Consider the following 14,994-nt stretch of genomic DNA (forward strand, 5'->3'; position numbering starts at 1 on the left):
AGCAGGAATAAAAATTCCAGCTGGCTAATACAGATGTAGTGAGAAGTGAAACTTCATGAAAATGTATCCACTTTCAAAATTCAGTAAATACAGTAAGTTGATATAACTGACCACCACAGTTTCCTTTTTTTAATTCTGCTGTACTATAATGATAATACTATAAGACATTGCAATACTGGTGCATAATTTGTATATCTTAGATCAGGGGAAAAAAAAATGTTACTTAGTAAGAGAAAATACTCTACCCATGCTTGTGACCCCCGCCCCTCCATGAGTAATCATGAACCAGCTTAGCCAGCTGCCCTGATGATTTTCCTGTGATGGTGTTTCTGCCCACGGATGGCAGAGGGCAGAAGAGCCTTCTTTCCCATTGCTGTGCTGGCACAGGGTGCTCTGAAACTGACCATGACCTAAGATTTTAAAAGCAGAATTTTGGACTTTGATCTAACGTGAATGTCCAAATCTCTCATGCAGTGAGATTTCAAGGAGGCTAATTGAAATATTTTTCCTGTTACTGTTTGTTTTTTTAGTCCAGGCTTGCACAAAGGGTATGAATAAACAGCAAGAGTTAAGGCTGAAGAAATAAGAATTCCCTTATTTAAATAAGAACTATGTTTTTTTGTTGTCTTAATGGTTAATATTGTTAGAAGTAATGGCTCTTCGTCAGTGACAAATATTTTAAAATAACTTTTGCGAGCAATTGACTGAAAAAGACAAAATATTTAAACTTATTTACAAATTGCCTTATTAAAGTTTTCACAACATTTTAAATAAAAAAGTGTAACTAAGATTTTTAGAAATATTTGAAAATGGTTGCATTTTGGTCTTGTTTCAGGGAAGTAAAGAATCTAATTTCTAGAAATTTTCAGGAAAGATCTTTTAAAACTATTTTCCAGTCAAAGAAAATACTGCATGAGTCTTCAAAGGACATTTTACAAAATTGTATTTGACCCCTTCGATTTCCTTAAGGCTTTCTGTGCTGGGTTGTCATCCCAGTTATTGTATCTTTGTATTTTGCAGTGTGATTGTAGTAGAATTTGAACAGGCCTAAGACCTGATACATGACCCATTGAAGTCAGTACAAATCACCTCACTAGCTTTGGTGGACTTTGTTTCAGCATCTAAGTAATCTATTTTACTAGCTCAAAGTTGCACACCGTTTTTTGGCCACAGGCAATAGCTGGAAGAGACTATATTTTAAATTAATTGTTTGTGCTGTGGTAATAATGTGAATTTTTTTTAATGGGCAGCCAAAACTCAATGAGCTAGACAGTGCTGTGCAAACACAGAACAACTGCAGTCTTTGCTCAACAAAATGTGATCACTGTTATATTAAAACTAGTATAAAGATCAACACCTGGGTGTTGTGCTCAGTGGCACAGGGCACAGGAGAACTTTTTAACAGAAGTTTTAGTTGTGTGAGTTACACATCTAAGTTAACGTGAGAAAAGATGAGCATGTGAAGTGACAGTACAGAATTGTTCCAAATAGCTCAGTTATGATGGAGTTCCTTAGCCAGCATTATTTAGATCTTTTGAATTTGGCTGATATGTTAGATTTTATAATTTGAAGATGCTGTTTATATAAAAGCTTGAGCAGTGATAGACTGGGTAGATCTGAAATGATAATACCAAGATTTTATGGTTTATAGATAAGAAATTGCCTTATTTTCCACCTTATGTAAATATATTTAACGTATTTCTGTGCTTGATTAAAAAGCCTTATATTTCAGGAAAATTTATTCCAATCAAAACTGTTGAAGTTTTTATAGCATTGGAATAATTAATATTTTTGTTCTATCTCAAGAACTAGAAATGTATGCAGTTGCTGCTAATGATTTTGAAATAGGCTTACTATAAAACAACTGGGAATAATTTTAGATAGAAAAATTCATTATTAAGCAGTATTTCTGAAATAGTGACATATGAAACTCCTTTGGCATGGAAGAGGTTGGACTCCAGTATTTAGTAGAAACTTTGGCAGAATTCTATGATGAAAGCCCTGAAGGAAACCTACTATGGTATGTTAAGTAACTCTGACAGTGACTAAATAAGTTCTATTAATAGGTGGACTTTGTTGGATGTAAAATGGTAACTTAGTAATTATATTTCTTGAGAATATGCATCACCTATCTAGAACTACTTAGGTTGGCATTCCTCCATGGTTTTGTACACAGTTAAATTAGGGCAGAGATAGTCTCAACTGTGACTGTCAAGATGTAACTTTGCTCTCACTGTTCCTGAAGGGTTGCATAACTGATTTGTCAGTCATATTAAAGACCGTTCTTGTGTCAATATTAAATCTCACCTATGTATCTGAATTCAGTGCTGTGGGTTTTTTTTTTTACCCATGTCATTGCTAGTAATGCAATGTCCACAACTGAAATGTAACCAATAACTATTGATGACAGAAGGTCCAGAATAAAACCCATCTTACTTTCCCAAACAGCATTAACTCCTGCACCACTGTTGGGCCAGTTCTGGACTTCAAACTGAACCAAAGCATCTGTTAATGATGCATACACAGAATCCAGCTAATTTGCAGCTATAATGGCTCTGGCTGTGTAGAAAAAAAGCAAAATCTTTTTTTCCACCTGTAATCTAATAAAACTTGGTTTTCAAAAAACCTATCTGATAAGAACAAAATCGTAATTTTTTTTACTGGCAGCAATAATTTTTGTAACACAACTGGACTAGATGTTTCCTGACAGTATCATGGAGTGAGTGGTAAAGTAAGGAAGAAAACAGCCAGAACACTAATTTCCACATCTTTGACTGAATTGATACATCAGCTTATTAAATTGATTTTTGTATGCTTATCTATTAGTAATACTTGTAAAAGTTTAATTTCCATGATGTAAAAATAGATGCATTAAAAAACCCACACTTTTACAGGGTATGTATATGTATATTTCTAAACATGTACAGGATGCTAGAAAAAGCCCTAGTGAGGCTGTGTAGAGCAACAGGGCAAGAATATGAGTATGGTAAGAAAACGGAGCTATCACACAGCTCTAGCAGTCTGCTTACAAAAGGAACGTGCCAAGATGCCAGTCAGATTTGCAGGTGTGTGGCTTTGTGTCTTGTGCTGCTTTTGTATGAATGACATTTACACATTAAAAAATACCTTTATGGAGATTACCTTTCATTTCGGTTGTGTAAAACTGTGTGCAAATGCATGTGGAGCAAGGTTTTCTAGGATGCTGTGAGCTATTTTGTAACCTGGTATTTTTGCTTGCTTGTCTTCGTGTACGACAAGATAGAGAGGCTTGGGAGCAAACATGACTGGATAGACATGTGCTCGTCGTCAGGAAAAAGGCTTCAGCCCCTTTTCGTCTCCAGCATTTCCGGATGGAGAAGGTCTTTGCATCGTATTTTTGGAAAAGGGAGGCCTCGTGTGGCCAGTGGCGGGAACAGCTGAGGCCGAGGGGGGAGGTAGGAAATCCTGCGCTCTGGTCCTTTTTCCCTTATTTTGTCAGAAGAGAGATACCTTTCATTGCCTTTAGAGGCATCTAAAACAGATTAAAAAGCATAACTCAAACTCAGAAGTCCATGTTTGATATTAAATCAATTCGTTAAACAAGAGAAATGGAAATGGAGCAGTGGTCTGTCTGGTATTTACCAGACAAAAAGACAACATTTTGATTCAAAGGTAAAATTAAGAAAAAAAACCACAACAAATACCTGAGTGTCTAGTGCATGTAAACTTTTTAAAAAATAATGTCTGATGTATCCAATGCGCAGTTCTTTGCCTTGAGGTGCTGTAAGATCTATCTGGAGGAAACCACAGCAACCCAGGTACCTATGAGAATACCTTGGTATGTCAGCGAGTTGTAGGTTAAAGCCCTAGTGTACAAGAGGGTATTCCAGTACTCTTACTTTGGACATAGATCTTTGAGAGAAATAAATCCAATCATAATGCACTTACCTCATTCCATCAACTGCACCCTGATTATCAATTTTAAGCACAGTCTCCAGGTTTTTTAAGAATTACAATTAAATTCCCCAAAATGTAGGACTTGCCATCAGTAACACACTGACTACTTATCAGCTGGGATTTGTGACACCTCTTGTTGTGCCTGCCCTTCTGAAGAGATTATTTCTGTTTGTGACTCCAGCTGGGAGCAGTTGCTGGGAAAGGCATGGGACTGTGTTTGTGCACACTCACATATGAGCAGTGCTGGGCTGGAAGCTGGTTCTGGGTGTTTTCCCTTTTGATTTACAAGATTCGTTCATTACCTTGTCACTTTCAGTGACTTTAATACATTCCCTGGCTTAACATTGGTTAAAATTTCCCTTAAAATCAAATATACTTGTTATTAGGCTGCAGCTTTTGACATAGCAGATTCAGGTAATCAGGGTACTAATGGTGAGATTCAGCTGGTGTATAGAAATTGCATGTGAGAGTAGAGTCAGGATGAAGAGAAAAATATTCTGGACATTGTAATCTCACCGTGGTTTTTAGTTTGCTCATCTAATGGATGTACCATTGGCAATTGCATCTCCTGAACTATCTCCAGGATAAGACGCAGAGGAAGCATTTTCTGATGACGCCAGCTAGGGTTTGTCAGCAGCTGCTGCTGCTCAGGAGGCTGCTTCGCATAGGAAAAAAAAATGTCGGTTTTTCTATTTTTGGCTAGAAAAACCCAGTATTTGAAAAGGCTTGTCTCTTGAGATTGAAAGAAGGCATCTGAAGGCAAAAGAAGCATATGTTATTCTAGCGCTTTATTTCGTCTGGCTATAACTTAAGTGCATTTTGCAAGGGTGTTTATACCCATCGGGTGCAATTCGGGATATCTTATTGTAATTTTTTATTTTTATATTTTCCCAAGACTGTGATGCCAACGTACCCGAAATTCATACTGGAAGTACCTGTTCTGGGAGGAAACAAAAAAACCCAAGGCTGTTAAAGGCAGGGGGAAGCGGCGCCGTGTGACCCTGCCAGCCGAGCGTCCCTCTTCCCGCGCTGCCCGGGGGTGCTGCAGGTGCAGGCGGCCTCCCCCGAGGGAGCACCGTCCTCCCAGCAGCGCGGGGACAAGCTGAGGGGCAGACAGGGCTGTCCCCGCACCCCGCGGGCATCCCCTTCTTTTCATCTCCAGGCGCAGGCTGAGGCGGGGTGGGCATGACCAGTACAGTAACACTCCTTGGTTGTACCCAAACTGGAAAGGGAGAACAGCGACTTTGCCAAAGCAGAAGTAGATTAAAAGCTTCATCTCATGAGTCAATTAGCTGCCAAAGTCCTTCCCACGATGCAGTGCCAAGTGGGATTTTATTTCTTGGGGGGGGAACCGGGCCGGGCCGGACACGCAGCTGTCCGGGGAGTGTTTCCCCTGGGGTGTCACCTGTGCCGGTGATGCGTTTGCAGGTGCGCTTGGCAATCGCTGAAAAAGCCCTGGAGTGTGAGGAGCACGATGTAAACCTGCCGCTGAGCGAGCACAACGAGCCGTGGTTCATGCGCCTGAATTCCTCTGGGGAAGTCCCTGTCCTGATCCATGGGGAAAACATCATTTGTGAGGCAACGCAGATTATCGATTACCTTGAAGCAACGTTTGTGGATGGTAATCCCTCTGGTGTTTGGCTGGGGAATCCTTCCCCTGGTACCCGTAGCCCGCAGCAGTTTTGGGGGCAGCTCCGTGTCGCTGCTTGTTGGTTTGGTCAGGACTGGAGAATATTTGTGGTCTCACGAGTCACTGGCAGGCACTGGAACAGGCTGCCCAGGGAAGTGGTGGAGGCACCATCCCTGAAGGTATTTACAGGATGTGCAAATGTGCAGTTTAGGGACATGGTTTAGTGGTGGACTTGGCATTACATGGTAAGTGGTTGCACTTGATGATCTTAAAGGTCTTTTCCAACCAAAGCAAGTCTATAATTGTAAGTAAATGGGATTTCCCACTAATTGGTGGTATGGGGTAAAAACTCACTTCCTTAAAATGAATGTAAGGCCTTCCAGCACCTTTACAAACAGATGTAGGTGAAAACCCACCACTGCTTCAGGACTGATAGGAGTCAGCAGTGGCAGCCCTGCATTGTGCTGACCCCGAGGTGAGACTGCTGTGAAAAATAACATGTTGAACAGAGAGCTGCACAACTAGTTGCTGTTGGGCAGGGCCTGCTTCTCTGTGAGAACAACAGAGAAAAAGGTGCTTAATTCCAGGATAAGCTTGGGGAGAAAAAAAGGGAGTACGGTAAGTAAATTATTTTTGGAGTCAGAACGAAGAGGCAAAAAGTAGGAAGAAAAAACTCAGGAGTGATCAGATGTAGGCTTTTGTAATTTTTTGTATTGCCAGAAAACAGGCTGCCTCAGTTTTTCAAGGCAATGCGAAGTTGTGATTTTTAGGAGTGGAGAGGAGCATTTTGTGTTTCAGGAGTTTAGCACTGCAGTTTCTAAGGCATGAGGAAAACTTCGTTGTTGGGTGAACATAATTTTTATTTAATGCCGGTGCTTTCATCAAATGGGGAGTTGGGGCCTAGGTAGATCAAGGATAGGGTGAAACCTAGTGGTGTGCAGGAATACTTCTAATCATGCTTTGAGTAGGGTTCCTGTACTGCAAGTTTCACAGCATTGCAGTTGTAGTAATGTTTCAGCCCTAAGGTGAGAGCACTAAAAGGCTGTGGGCCATGATTTCCCCTTCCTAGAAGCACAAAATAGGTGCTGAATCCAGTTTTCTGATTTGAAGGCTTCCTAAATACTCGTTTATGTGGGAATTGCATGGGAATTGGAATTACTTAGTCTTTAAAATTAAGTACATGTATATATGTTTCTCTGAGCTGTGATAACACTGAGTTATGGTGGGAACAACTGAAGCTTTCTTAACTGTGACTGCAACTTCTGTGCTGGTCGAATGTAACCAAAGAAACTTTGGAAATGCTGCTTTTGGTCAATTACATGATTCTTCTTTTCCTAACTTTTATTTTTAACTTTGTATTGCAGAGGAAGTACCAAGATTAATGCCAGAAGAAGGAAGCATGTATTATCCAAGGGTGCAACACTATAGAGAGCTTTTAGACTCCTTGCCTATGGATGCCTACACACATGGCTGCATCCTGCACCCCGAGCTGACGGTGGACTCCATGATTCCAGCCTATGCTACCAGCAGAATTCGTAGTATGTACTGCTATAGCTCTGAATGCCTCCCAGTTAATAGGATGTTGCATTCCATTCATCTTGTGTCTTCACTGCACCTTACACATGAAATATTGAGCACAGATTTCCAGTTTTAGTTGCAGTCCTTGATAATTTGTGCATATACTTTTTATTGTATTCTGTTACCATTTGAAAACAAGAAAGAGGACGTGTAATTTTTGAGGTGTCTGCAGAATTAATTTTCCTAATGATTGAAAATGTGCTTCTTGTACATAACAGAAAATGGCAGCTGTGACAGCTGTATTTTATTTTCTGATCTTCCTGTTTATGCATATATAAGTATTTCTAGGGAGCAGTTCCATTGCTGCTTACATCAAACCACTACACTGAAAGAAACACATTTTTTGTCATTGCAAACTTGTAGTATGTTTACCTACTAAATTGATTAAAGTGATGCAAATGCAGATTATCCTCAATGAAACAGAGTCCTTTTTGTCTGAGGAATGTACTGTGTCAACTTGATGCCAAGGGTAGAGAGAAAAAAACCAATTGTGAACAAGTAAGTAAGTAGCTTGGGTTTATCAGACCAATGGAAATTGTTAAGGCAGAATTTATACCAAAATCCTAGCTACAAATAATGCAACTGTATAGAAAAAGGATAAAGGATGAAATGGTGGTCTCACAGAATTAACAGTAAGATGTCCTTTGACTTCCTTGGGTTTGGTGTTACACCTGATGGACTTTTATATACATACTAGTTTCCCATGGAAAAAATAGCTAAGGGCAGTGGAAATAACTGCAGAATATGTTGCCCAGTCCTCTTTATAACAGAGAACCGCCTGAAATGAACTCCTCTTTTGAATCCAGTAGTTTGCAGAAATACTTAGTGTAAACAGTGTTTAGCGATACTCGGAAAAATTCTTGGCAAATAATCTTTCAGTTCTCATAGCTCTTTATTTTTTTAAATTTTTTTAATTTTTTATCCTGGTTTTGGGCACCAGAACTGGACAGCAGATTCTGTTCATTTGCATGTCAAACAGATTTTTTTTTTCACTGTGTGGATGTTCAAGGATTCCAGCATTACTTCCAGCTATAGGACTGGACTGGGAATCCTTGTTAGATGGCAGTGGATAATGACTTCAGTTTAGCTTTTCAGAACTGCTTGCAAGCTTACAACCCTTTCACCAAGAAACAGCCTGCATCTTTTGCTTTCATTTATATTTTACATTGGACTGTTTTGAAACATCAATTGGTTACTTAGGCCAGCCAGACCAGATCACTGGGTATCAGGCCCATGTTTTTTCTTAATTTACATCCCTCCTAGTCGTTGTACCATGGCAAGCTTTGATAGAACGAAACAGTTCTAGCACAAGAATCAAATCCCTAGAACACATCTGGATAGTGATTCCCTGTTTACAGTCATGTTCTGAGATCTCTGATTTTTTTGGTCAATGTCAGTGCTTTATATCGTGTCGATTTTTTTTATATGATATTTTAGAATGCTCTGTAGAACAAAATCAGCTACTGCAGAGACTTTTAAATGTAATACAACTGTACTATTACAAAATTAATAATATCACAGAAGTTGATACTGTGTTAGTTGGAGAAGTTCTGTTTCCATCAAACTGTGTTGTCCTTTAAAGTTCTGGGTGAGTCAGTTCTTTTATTAGTCATGCTGTTATTTTGTAAGATGTGAAATCAGGCAGCTTTCTTTACAGTTGCATGAGTTAACATTTAGAAAACATCAGCTCAAAATTAGTTCTCTTTCTATCTGCTGGAAACCTTTTTGAGCATTGCGAAATATTTAGAGGTCAGTGTTGCTGGTCCAATGATCGATGTTTATTTAAAAATAAAATCTTCATTAAAAGTATCGGGAGAGATTTAAAATGGGTAATTTCAGTGGGAGTAATTAGCTTTTTTTTTTTTTTTCCCCCTGAAGTAACATGAATTATTTATTCTTTTATATCAGTGTCTGTTTGGTTTTTTTCCCCCAAATGTAGGTGCTGTCTGTTGAACAATTGTACTTCACCTGTGGGTATTATTGACAGTGCTTCTGTTTTCACGTGGTGATAGTACTTTTATTACAGTTCACTTTACAATGTCTTGTGTTCTGTACGCCCCTCTTATGTTTTGTGTCACTATATGCCCCTCTAGCTTCTAGTTGGTATAAATTGTTGTCACTTCGCGCACACACGTTCATATTGGTAGAGCTAAAATTGCTTCTTGTCTAAATTGGGATGTTTTCTTATCTTTTATACTTAAAGCATAGCCTGCTTTTCTTGATTTGAGGCATTTTTAATAGCTCATGGATGTTTATAAACAATTCCTTTGCTTGTTCAGACTTCTCCTGTCTGCTTTAGTTTTCAACTTTAAAAAGCTGATCTGTCTCAGAGTGCTAGATATAAGCCACCAGCCACTTATGTATTATGTTTATGCATACCAAATCTAATTAAGTAACTAATTGCATATGTAATATTTTAGTTGTGTGGTTAGATCCTTCAATTTCTTCATATACTGTGTTGAATGATGGCTTCCACAGTCAAGTTGAAACAAAGAATATATATGAAATAATGAGTTCATTGTTCTCTAGCAAGAATTTTTATCTGTCTAATTTATAAGACTTAATTGGAGCCAATCTTAATTATCAAATACAAGGGAGAGGTGATTCATGCCCTATAATTATATTTTAGTTCATTATTATTCTATTACTGGAAATATTTATTTTTAGCAGATAACTTACTATTCACTATCTCTTGATATTTTGGGTCTGTAAGTATAGCATTTTCAAGTAAAGTCCTATTTTAAGGAGAGAAAAGGCTATATACATGTAGGATTGTCCCAAATGAGGCAAGATAGCAAATCAGTAAAATTATTGTAAATTTTTCATATAATTGCTTCTTTAAGACACATAATGTATATTTTTTTAGAATGTCCGTATAATCTGTAACAAACATTTTGGAAAGGGATCACAGATCTTGGTGTCACGTTTTAGCTAGCTGGAAACACCTTGGTTCCGTATTCGGTGGTATTTAGGCTTTTGCTGTGGAATTATGCATGTGACCTACAGGAAATCTCAGTATGGAACTATCTGCCCTTTCACAGCATGAAAGGTGTGTTAGGAACACAGAAAATGAGGTATAAAATTATCAGAGACCTAAGGTATTTGTAGCAGAATTTCATCAATTTAGCACAGTTTTTGGCAGCAAAAGTGATTTTATCTGGATAAGAGAAACATATTATAAAGAATTCCTCATTCTTGCCTGGCACTTTATAAAGTTCATTGCAAATTGATGAGCAGAAGGTGTGGTGGGGTGAATTTATCCAGCGTTTAAGTTTTCCAAAACACCATGTTTTTGAATCCAAATGTTGTGCTGATGCTTCACTGAAGTACCACTTCCCATTTATCTGGTGTGATATTTTTACACAAGCTATTGATCAGTTCCTGTGGAGTGCATTATGGATTCTTTGGGATATCTAATACCATTCCTGTGTTTTTTTGTGTCAGGCCAAATAAGTAACACAGAATCAGAGTTGAAGAAACTTGCAGAAGAGAATCCAGACCTTCAAGATGCCTATATAGCAAAACAGAAGCGCCTTAAAGTAAGAAAACTCTTTGTGGTTCCCTCCCTTTTATCGAGAGCTTGTTAGTGTCAGATTTTTCCTGTAACAATATAAATATTTTGTTTCACCTGTCATTGTCAGTAGTGTCATGCAGTGGTTTAACCCTACAAGGCATGAAGCAGTCTGTACCCCAGATCAGCTACACACTTCAGGTGTGTGCTGAAGTATTGGACTGGTCCCACTAACTTTGAAGGTAAGTACATATCAGTACTGGTGTTGGGCTCTTGAGCACCCTGCAGGGTGAGGCAAACCTCAATATCTAGCAATTCTAATATTTACCTCCTGTTACTTAAATTGTCACCAGTATACAAGTTGTGTTCAGCTGACTGTGTGGTGAAAATAATCACATTCTGCAACATAAGCACTGGAGTAGCTAATTAAAGGTACGATGTACTCTGTGCAATGATTAAAACACTAACCTGTATCTATATTCAGTCTAAACTGCTGGATCATGATAATATAAAATATCTAAAGAAAATACTGGATGAACTGGAAAAAGTTTTGGATCAGGTTGAGACCGAATTGCAGCGGCGAAACGAAGAAACACCAGGTAAGGATTTATACTTTCTAAAGCCTGTTGAGGCTTATGTTTGGGGAGACTGAGTAAACTGGTTGACAGCATCATCACAGGACTGGTTTTAATGTATCTGATTGAATCTTTTAGCATTTGCTGATTTAACTTCACAGAAGGAATTAATACAGTTTTAAATACAAGTTTAGGTTATTGCTGCTGTCAGTGCTTAGTCACATTTTTGGCATAGTGAGTATAATTAGCTGCACAATTTTGCAGTATTTTATAAACAAAATAAGTTGTTCTGGATGTTGTATTTGTAGGCCTGAGTTCACTCTGGCGGTTGTGACCTTAATGTTTAAACACAGATTTATTAAGATCTTGTTTAAATACTCTGCTGATATTTTTGGTATATGCAGAATTAGCAATCTGGATAAGTGCTGTAATCATTAAGGTGCCTCCCTTCCCCACTCTCTTGAAAAGCAGTAGTGTTTACAAGCTGTCCACCCAAATGAAAGTTGGATTTGATTTAAGTAGGATTAGTTTTCTGCTTATTCAAAGCCTGGTCCAACTCCCAGTGGTGCTAGTTAGAATCCTTCCTATGACTCTCCTGGGAGCTACATGAAGCATCAATCAATATCAACCACATCTGCTCAGATAAATAAGTCTTTGCATTTGGCTTTACAAATAGCTGTTGTAATATCTGTTACTATCATGACAGTAGATTTTAACCAGGAATTGAAAAATCCAGGTTAAATTTTCTACTGACTCAACAGTGAAAGACCTGCAGAAAATGTTTTAACTTACAAAGGATGTTAGGATTTTTATCAGCAAAGTAAGTGTCACCATATCCAGCAGCCCCTTTGCTTTCCTCACTAAAGAGCCTTTCCAGGGAGTCAACTGGTATAGTACTGATGAGCCTATGAAAACCAAGAGGATTACAGGATTTAGTAAAACACTTGGTGCCCCTTGGAATTTTGTCTGAGGTATTCACGTTTTTTGAGTTTGTGAAGAATGCTTCTGCCAGGTCCTGGTCAATCTCTTGAGCTTCTGCTTCTCTTGCTACTGCTCAAATCCCTCATTCACTTAATGCTGCTGCCGCTGCAGGCATCTTTCTTTCACACAGCGTAGCTTCTTTGGTCTTTCTTTCCATAATTTTATTTACTTAATGCACTGGATGAATCCCCATGTATCCTTTCAGCATCATAGGTACATTTGTTCTCTGCTGAGGCTTTTCTTCCAGACCTGCATAACTGGTCTAAACGGACTGGTACCAGCAGTGTGCAACACTGTTGCTTTCCTCTGGTGGCAAATGAGTTGAAAGGGACACTGCGGAAGTTCTGTGTTTCTGTAGAGGGACTGCTGAATGTTCATGCCAGCAGTTTCGCATGCCTGTTGTATAGGAAGAACTGCAAAAGGTGACAAATCAGGAGGGAATGGCATAGTCCTGTTTCATATCTGGTCTATAGCAGAGTACTTATTCTGGCAGCTGTGCTAACTACCAAATTTTATATTCTGTGTTTCAAAAGCTCTCGGTGTTGTCAGTACAGATAATCCCTTGCGTGGTTGTTCAGGTCACTGAAGTTAAAGCTGTGATGCTGCCTAGCAGTGGCCACCCTGAGCCATCCCTGGAAGATTCACCTCTTTCATTTGACTGGAGAGGGAGCCTGGGGTCTTCATCTGTGCTTCTGACTAATGGTGGGCAGTGACAATATCCATCATTTTTCAAATTTCTCTGTGTGAAAAGCCCATGGTTTGGGGTCTAGGAGGCACAAAGGAAGGAGTAGTAGACAAACTATCTTCTCACTACGCTGGTGTGCTTGGTGCAGGTCAGTCATCTCATCTGTTTGTTTTGACTTGAAAGTCTCCAGCAAATTAGCAGTTTTTGAGTGTATGTCATGGAGCTGAGTGACACAAGCAAGACTGTAAACTCTTCAAGCAAGTAGCAGCTTTTCAGTAAAAGCTAAACTGCCTTCCTCCTTTCCAGTTCTGTTTAATTCAATTCAGATTTGAGAAATGTAGTTGAGCAAAATAAGTGTTTAGTGTGGATTTAATTTATGAGCTGAAATGTGGCTTGTTTTTCCTTAACAAATGTAGGCCAGACTGCTGCACTGAAGTCTTTATAATGTTATGTGAATAATCGACAGGGATTAGTAAAATGTTCATTGATTAAAGTCGGATTGTGGCTGATTTATGGGTCATGCTTATTAGACAGCATTTTTAAATAGCACTAAACTAAATGTTATCCCATGAAGGCTTCTCCTTGTGCTTGTATTCCATTAGCTCCTAATTCTTTATGCTTTATTTCTGCTTAGAAGATGAAAATCAGCCTTGGCTCTGTGGGGATTTCTTCAGCCTGGCAGATGTATCACTTGCTGTCACTTTACATCGCCTGAAGTTTCTGGGATTAGCAAGAAGAAACTGGGGAAACGGAAAGCGGCCCAACTTGGAAGCCTATTATGAGCGTGTCCTAAAGAGGAAAGCATTTTACAAAGTTTTAGGACATGTCAACAATATATTAATCTCTGCTGTTCTGCCAACAGCTTTCCGTGTGGCCAAGAAAAGGGCACCCAGAGTCCTTGGCACCACCCTGGTGGTCAGTGTGCTGGCAGGAATGGGTTATCTTGCTTTCATGTGTCTTCGAAAGAGGTTGGGCAACATCATGTTGTCATTTAGAACCAGGCAAAATTATATTTAGACCCTTCCATCCCTGTCGGTGAGCAGAAGGCATCTCTACCCACCAGGAGTATGTCCCAAATGAAATATAAACGTAGAAGAAAGGTTATGTTTGTAAATTAGAACATTGTCACACAGGAATTGTCTCCTGCTGCTGTATAATTGGATTGGCAAGGCCAAGATATTTGTGGAAAATATATACTGGGGGGGGCAACAAAGGAAAAAAAGAGATTTTCTTTTCAGATGAGGACTTAGAAGAGTTATGACAGTGCTTTTTTGAAGTGGTTATTGTCTCCTTTACCCAGTAGCTGAACTAATTATAATGCTTTTATTTAATAGATATGCAACAGTGTAACAGCTTTTCACTGTGGGTGAAATGCATTCCTGTGCAGAAATCAACATGGTTGAAATAAAAATAGCACTTACTTTAAAAGCTTGAAGTAGGATTTAAGTGGAACATAGGCTCTGTACCTGTCATGTACAAGAGTGAGAGTCTCTCTACTGATTAATGTATATTGATTTGTAGTTGGACCTTTAGGAATGTGTTAAACAGTAGTTTTGTGGAGCCACTTTTGTCAGGATGTGTTCATGCAGTAGTACAGGAAGAGACCTGAAATACTTATGAACATCTGTGATTTGTGGGCCACGCAAGTGAAATTCTGGAGAGGCATCAGCGATCAACAGATGCTAAACTTCAGCTGAAATACAAATGGGAGTGAAAAACCTGACACTTGTCTTTTGCAAGTATTTTGAGTAGCATTTGGTCAGCCAGGTACCCAGCTCAACTGCAAGCCCTGTCTGAGTCAAACCTACATTATCTTGGTGCACATTTCCTGGTTTTGTTGGGGTGGCTGGATACAATTGTTTCCACATTAGTGTCCCATGTACCCTTTTTTGTTTCCACTCTGAGCACTAGTAATATTTTTCACACTACTTGGTTATGGTAGCAAATGTGTGTGCCTCAATGAAATGTTTGCCCACAACATGCCACAGCCAACTAGAAAACATATGCACAACAGTGCATTTTGTAAAAGTTATTTTAAATAGTTCATTATCTTTCAGTCTGGTTAGGTATCCTAGATGGAAGGTGAAACTGTAATTTA

The 14,994-nt window shown here is 39.0% G+C and overlaps 1 protein-coding gene across 1 annotated transcript; it reads left to right on the top strand.

Moving 5' to 3' along the window:
- Positions 1 to 5,367: 5,367 nt before the first annotated feature.
- Positions 5,368 to 13,913, top strand: GDAP1 (ganglioside induced differentiation associated protein 1). The gene is made up of 5 exons (XM_009995609.1): positions 5,368 to 5,557; positions 6,931 to 7,104; positions 10,589 to 10,683; positions 11,140 to 11,254; positions 13,531 to 13,913. The coding sequence occupies exons 1-5, from the start codon at positions 5,452 to 5,454 to the stop codon at positions 13,911 to 13,913; spliced, it is 873 nt and encodes a 290-aa protein (XP_009993911.1). The 5' UTR covers positions 5,368 to 5,451.
- Positions 13,914 to 14,994: the final 1,081 nt, after the last annotated feature.

The sequence above is a fragment of the Chaetura pelagica genome, unplaced genomic scaffold (genome assembly GCF_000747805.2).
Source record: "Chaetura pelagica isolate M959 unplaced genomic scaffold, ChaPel_1.0 scaffold83, whole genome shotgun sequence".
NCBI lineage: Eukaryota > Metazoa > Chordata > Aves > Apodiformes > Apodidae > Chaetura > Chaetura pelagica.

Excerpts from the sequence above, each read along its gene's own strand:
- GDAP1 (XM_009995609.1), top strand. The coding sequence starts at position 5,452 with ATGCGCCTGAATTCCTCTGGGGAAGTCCCTGTCCTGATCCATGGGGAA. Across the intron at positions 7,105-10,588 it reads TGCTACCAGCAGAATTCGTA|GCCAAATAAGTAACACAGAA; the intron begins GTATGTACTGCT and ends TTTTTGTGTCAG. Across the intron at positions 10,684-11,139 it reads CAAAACAGAAGCGCCTTAAA|TCTAAACTGCTGGATCATGA; the intron begins GTAAGAAAACTC and ends ATCTATATTCAG.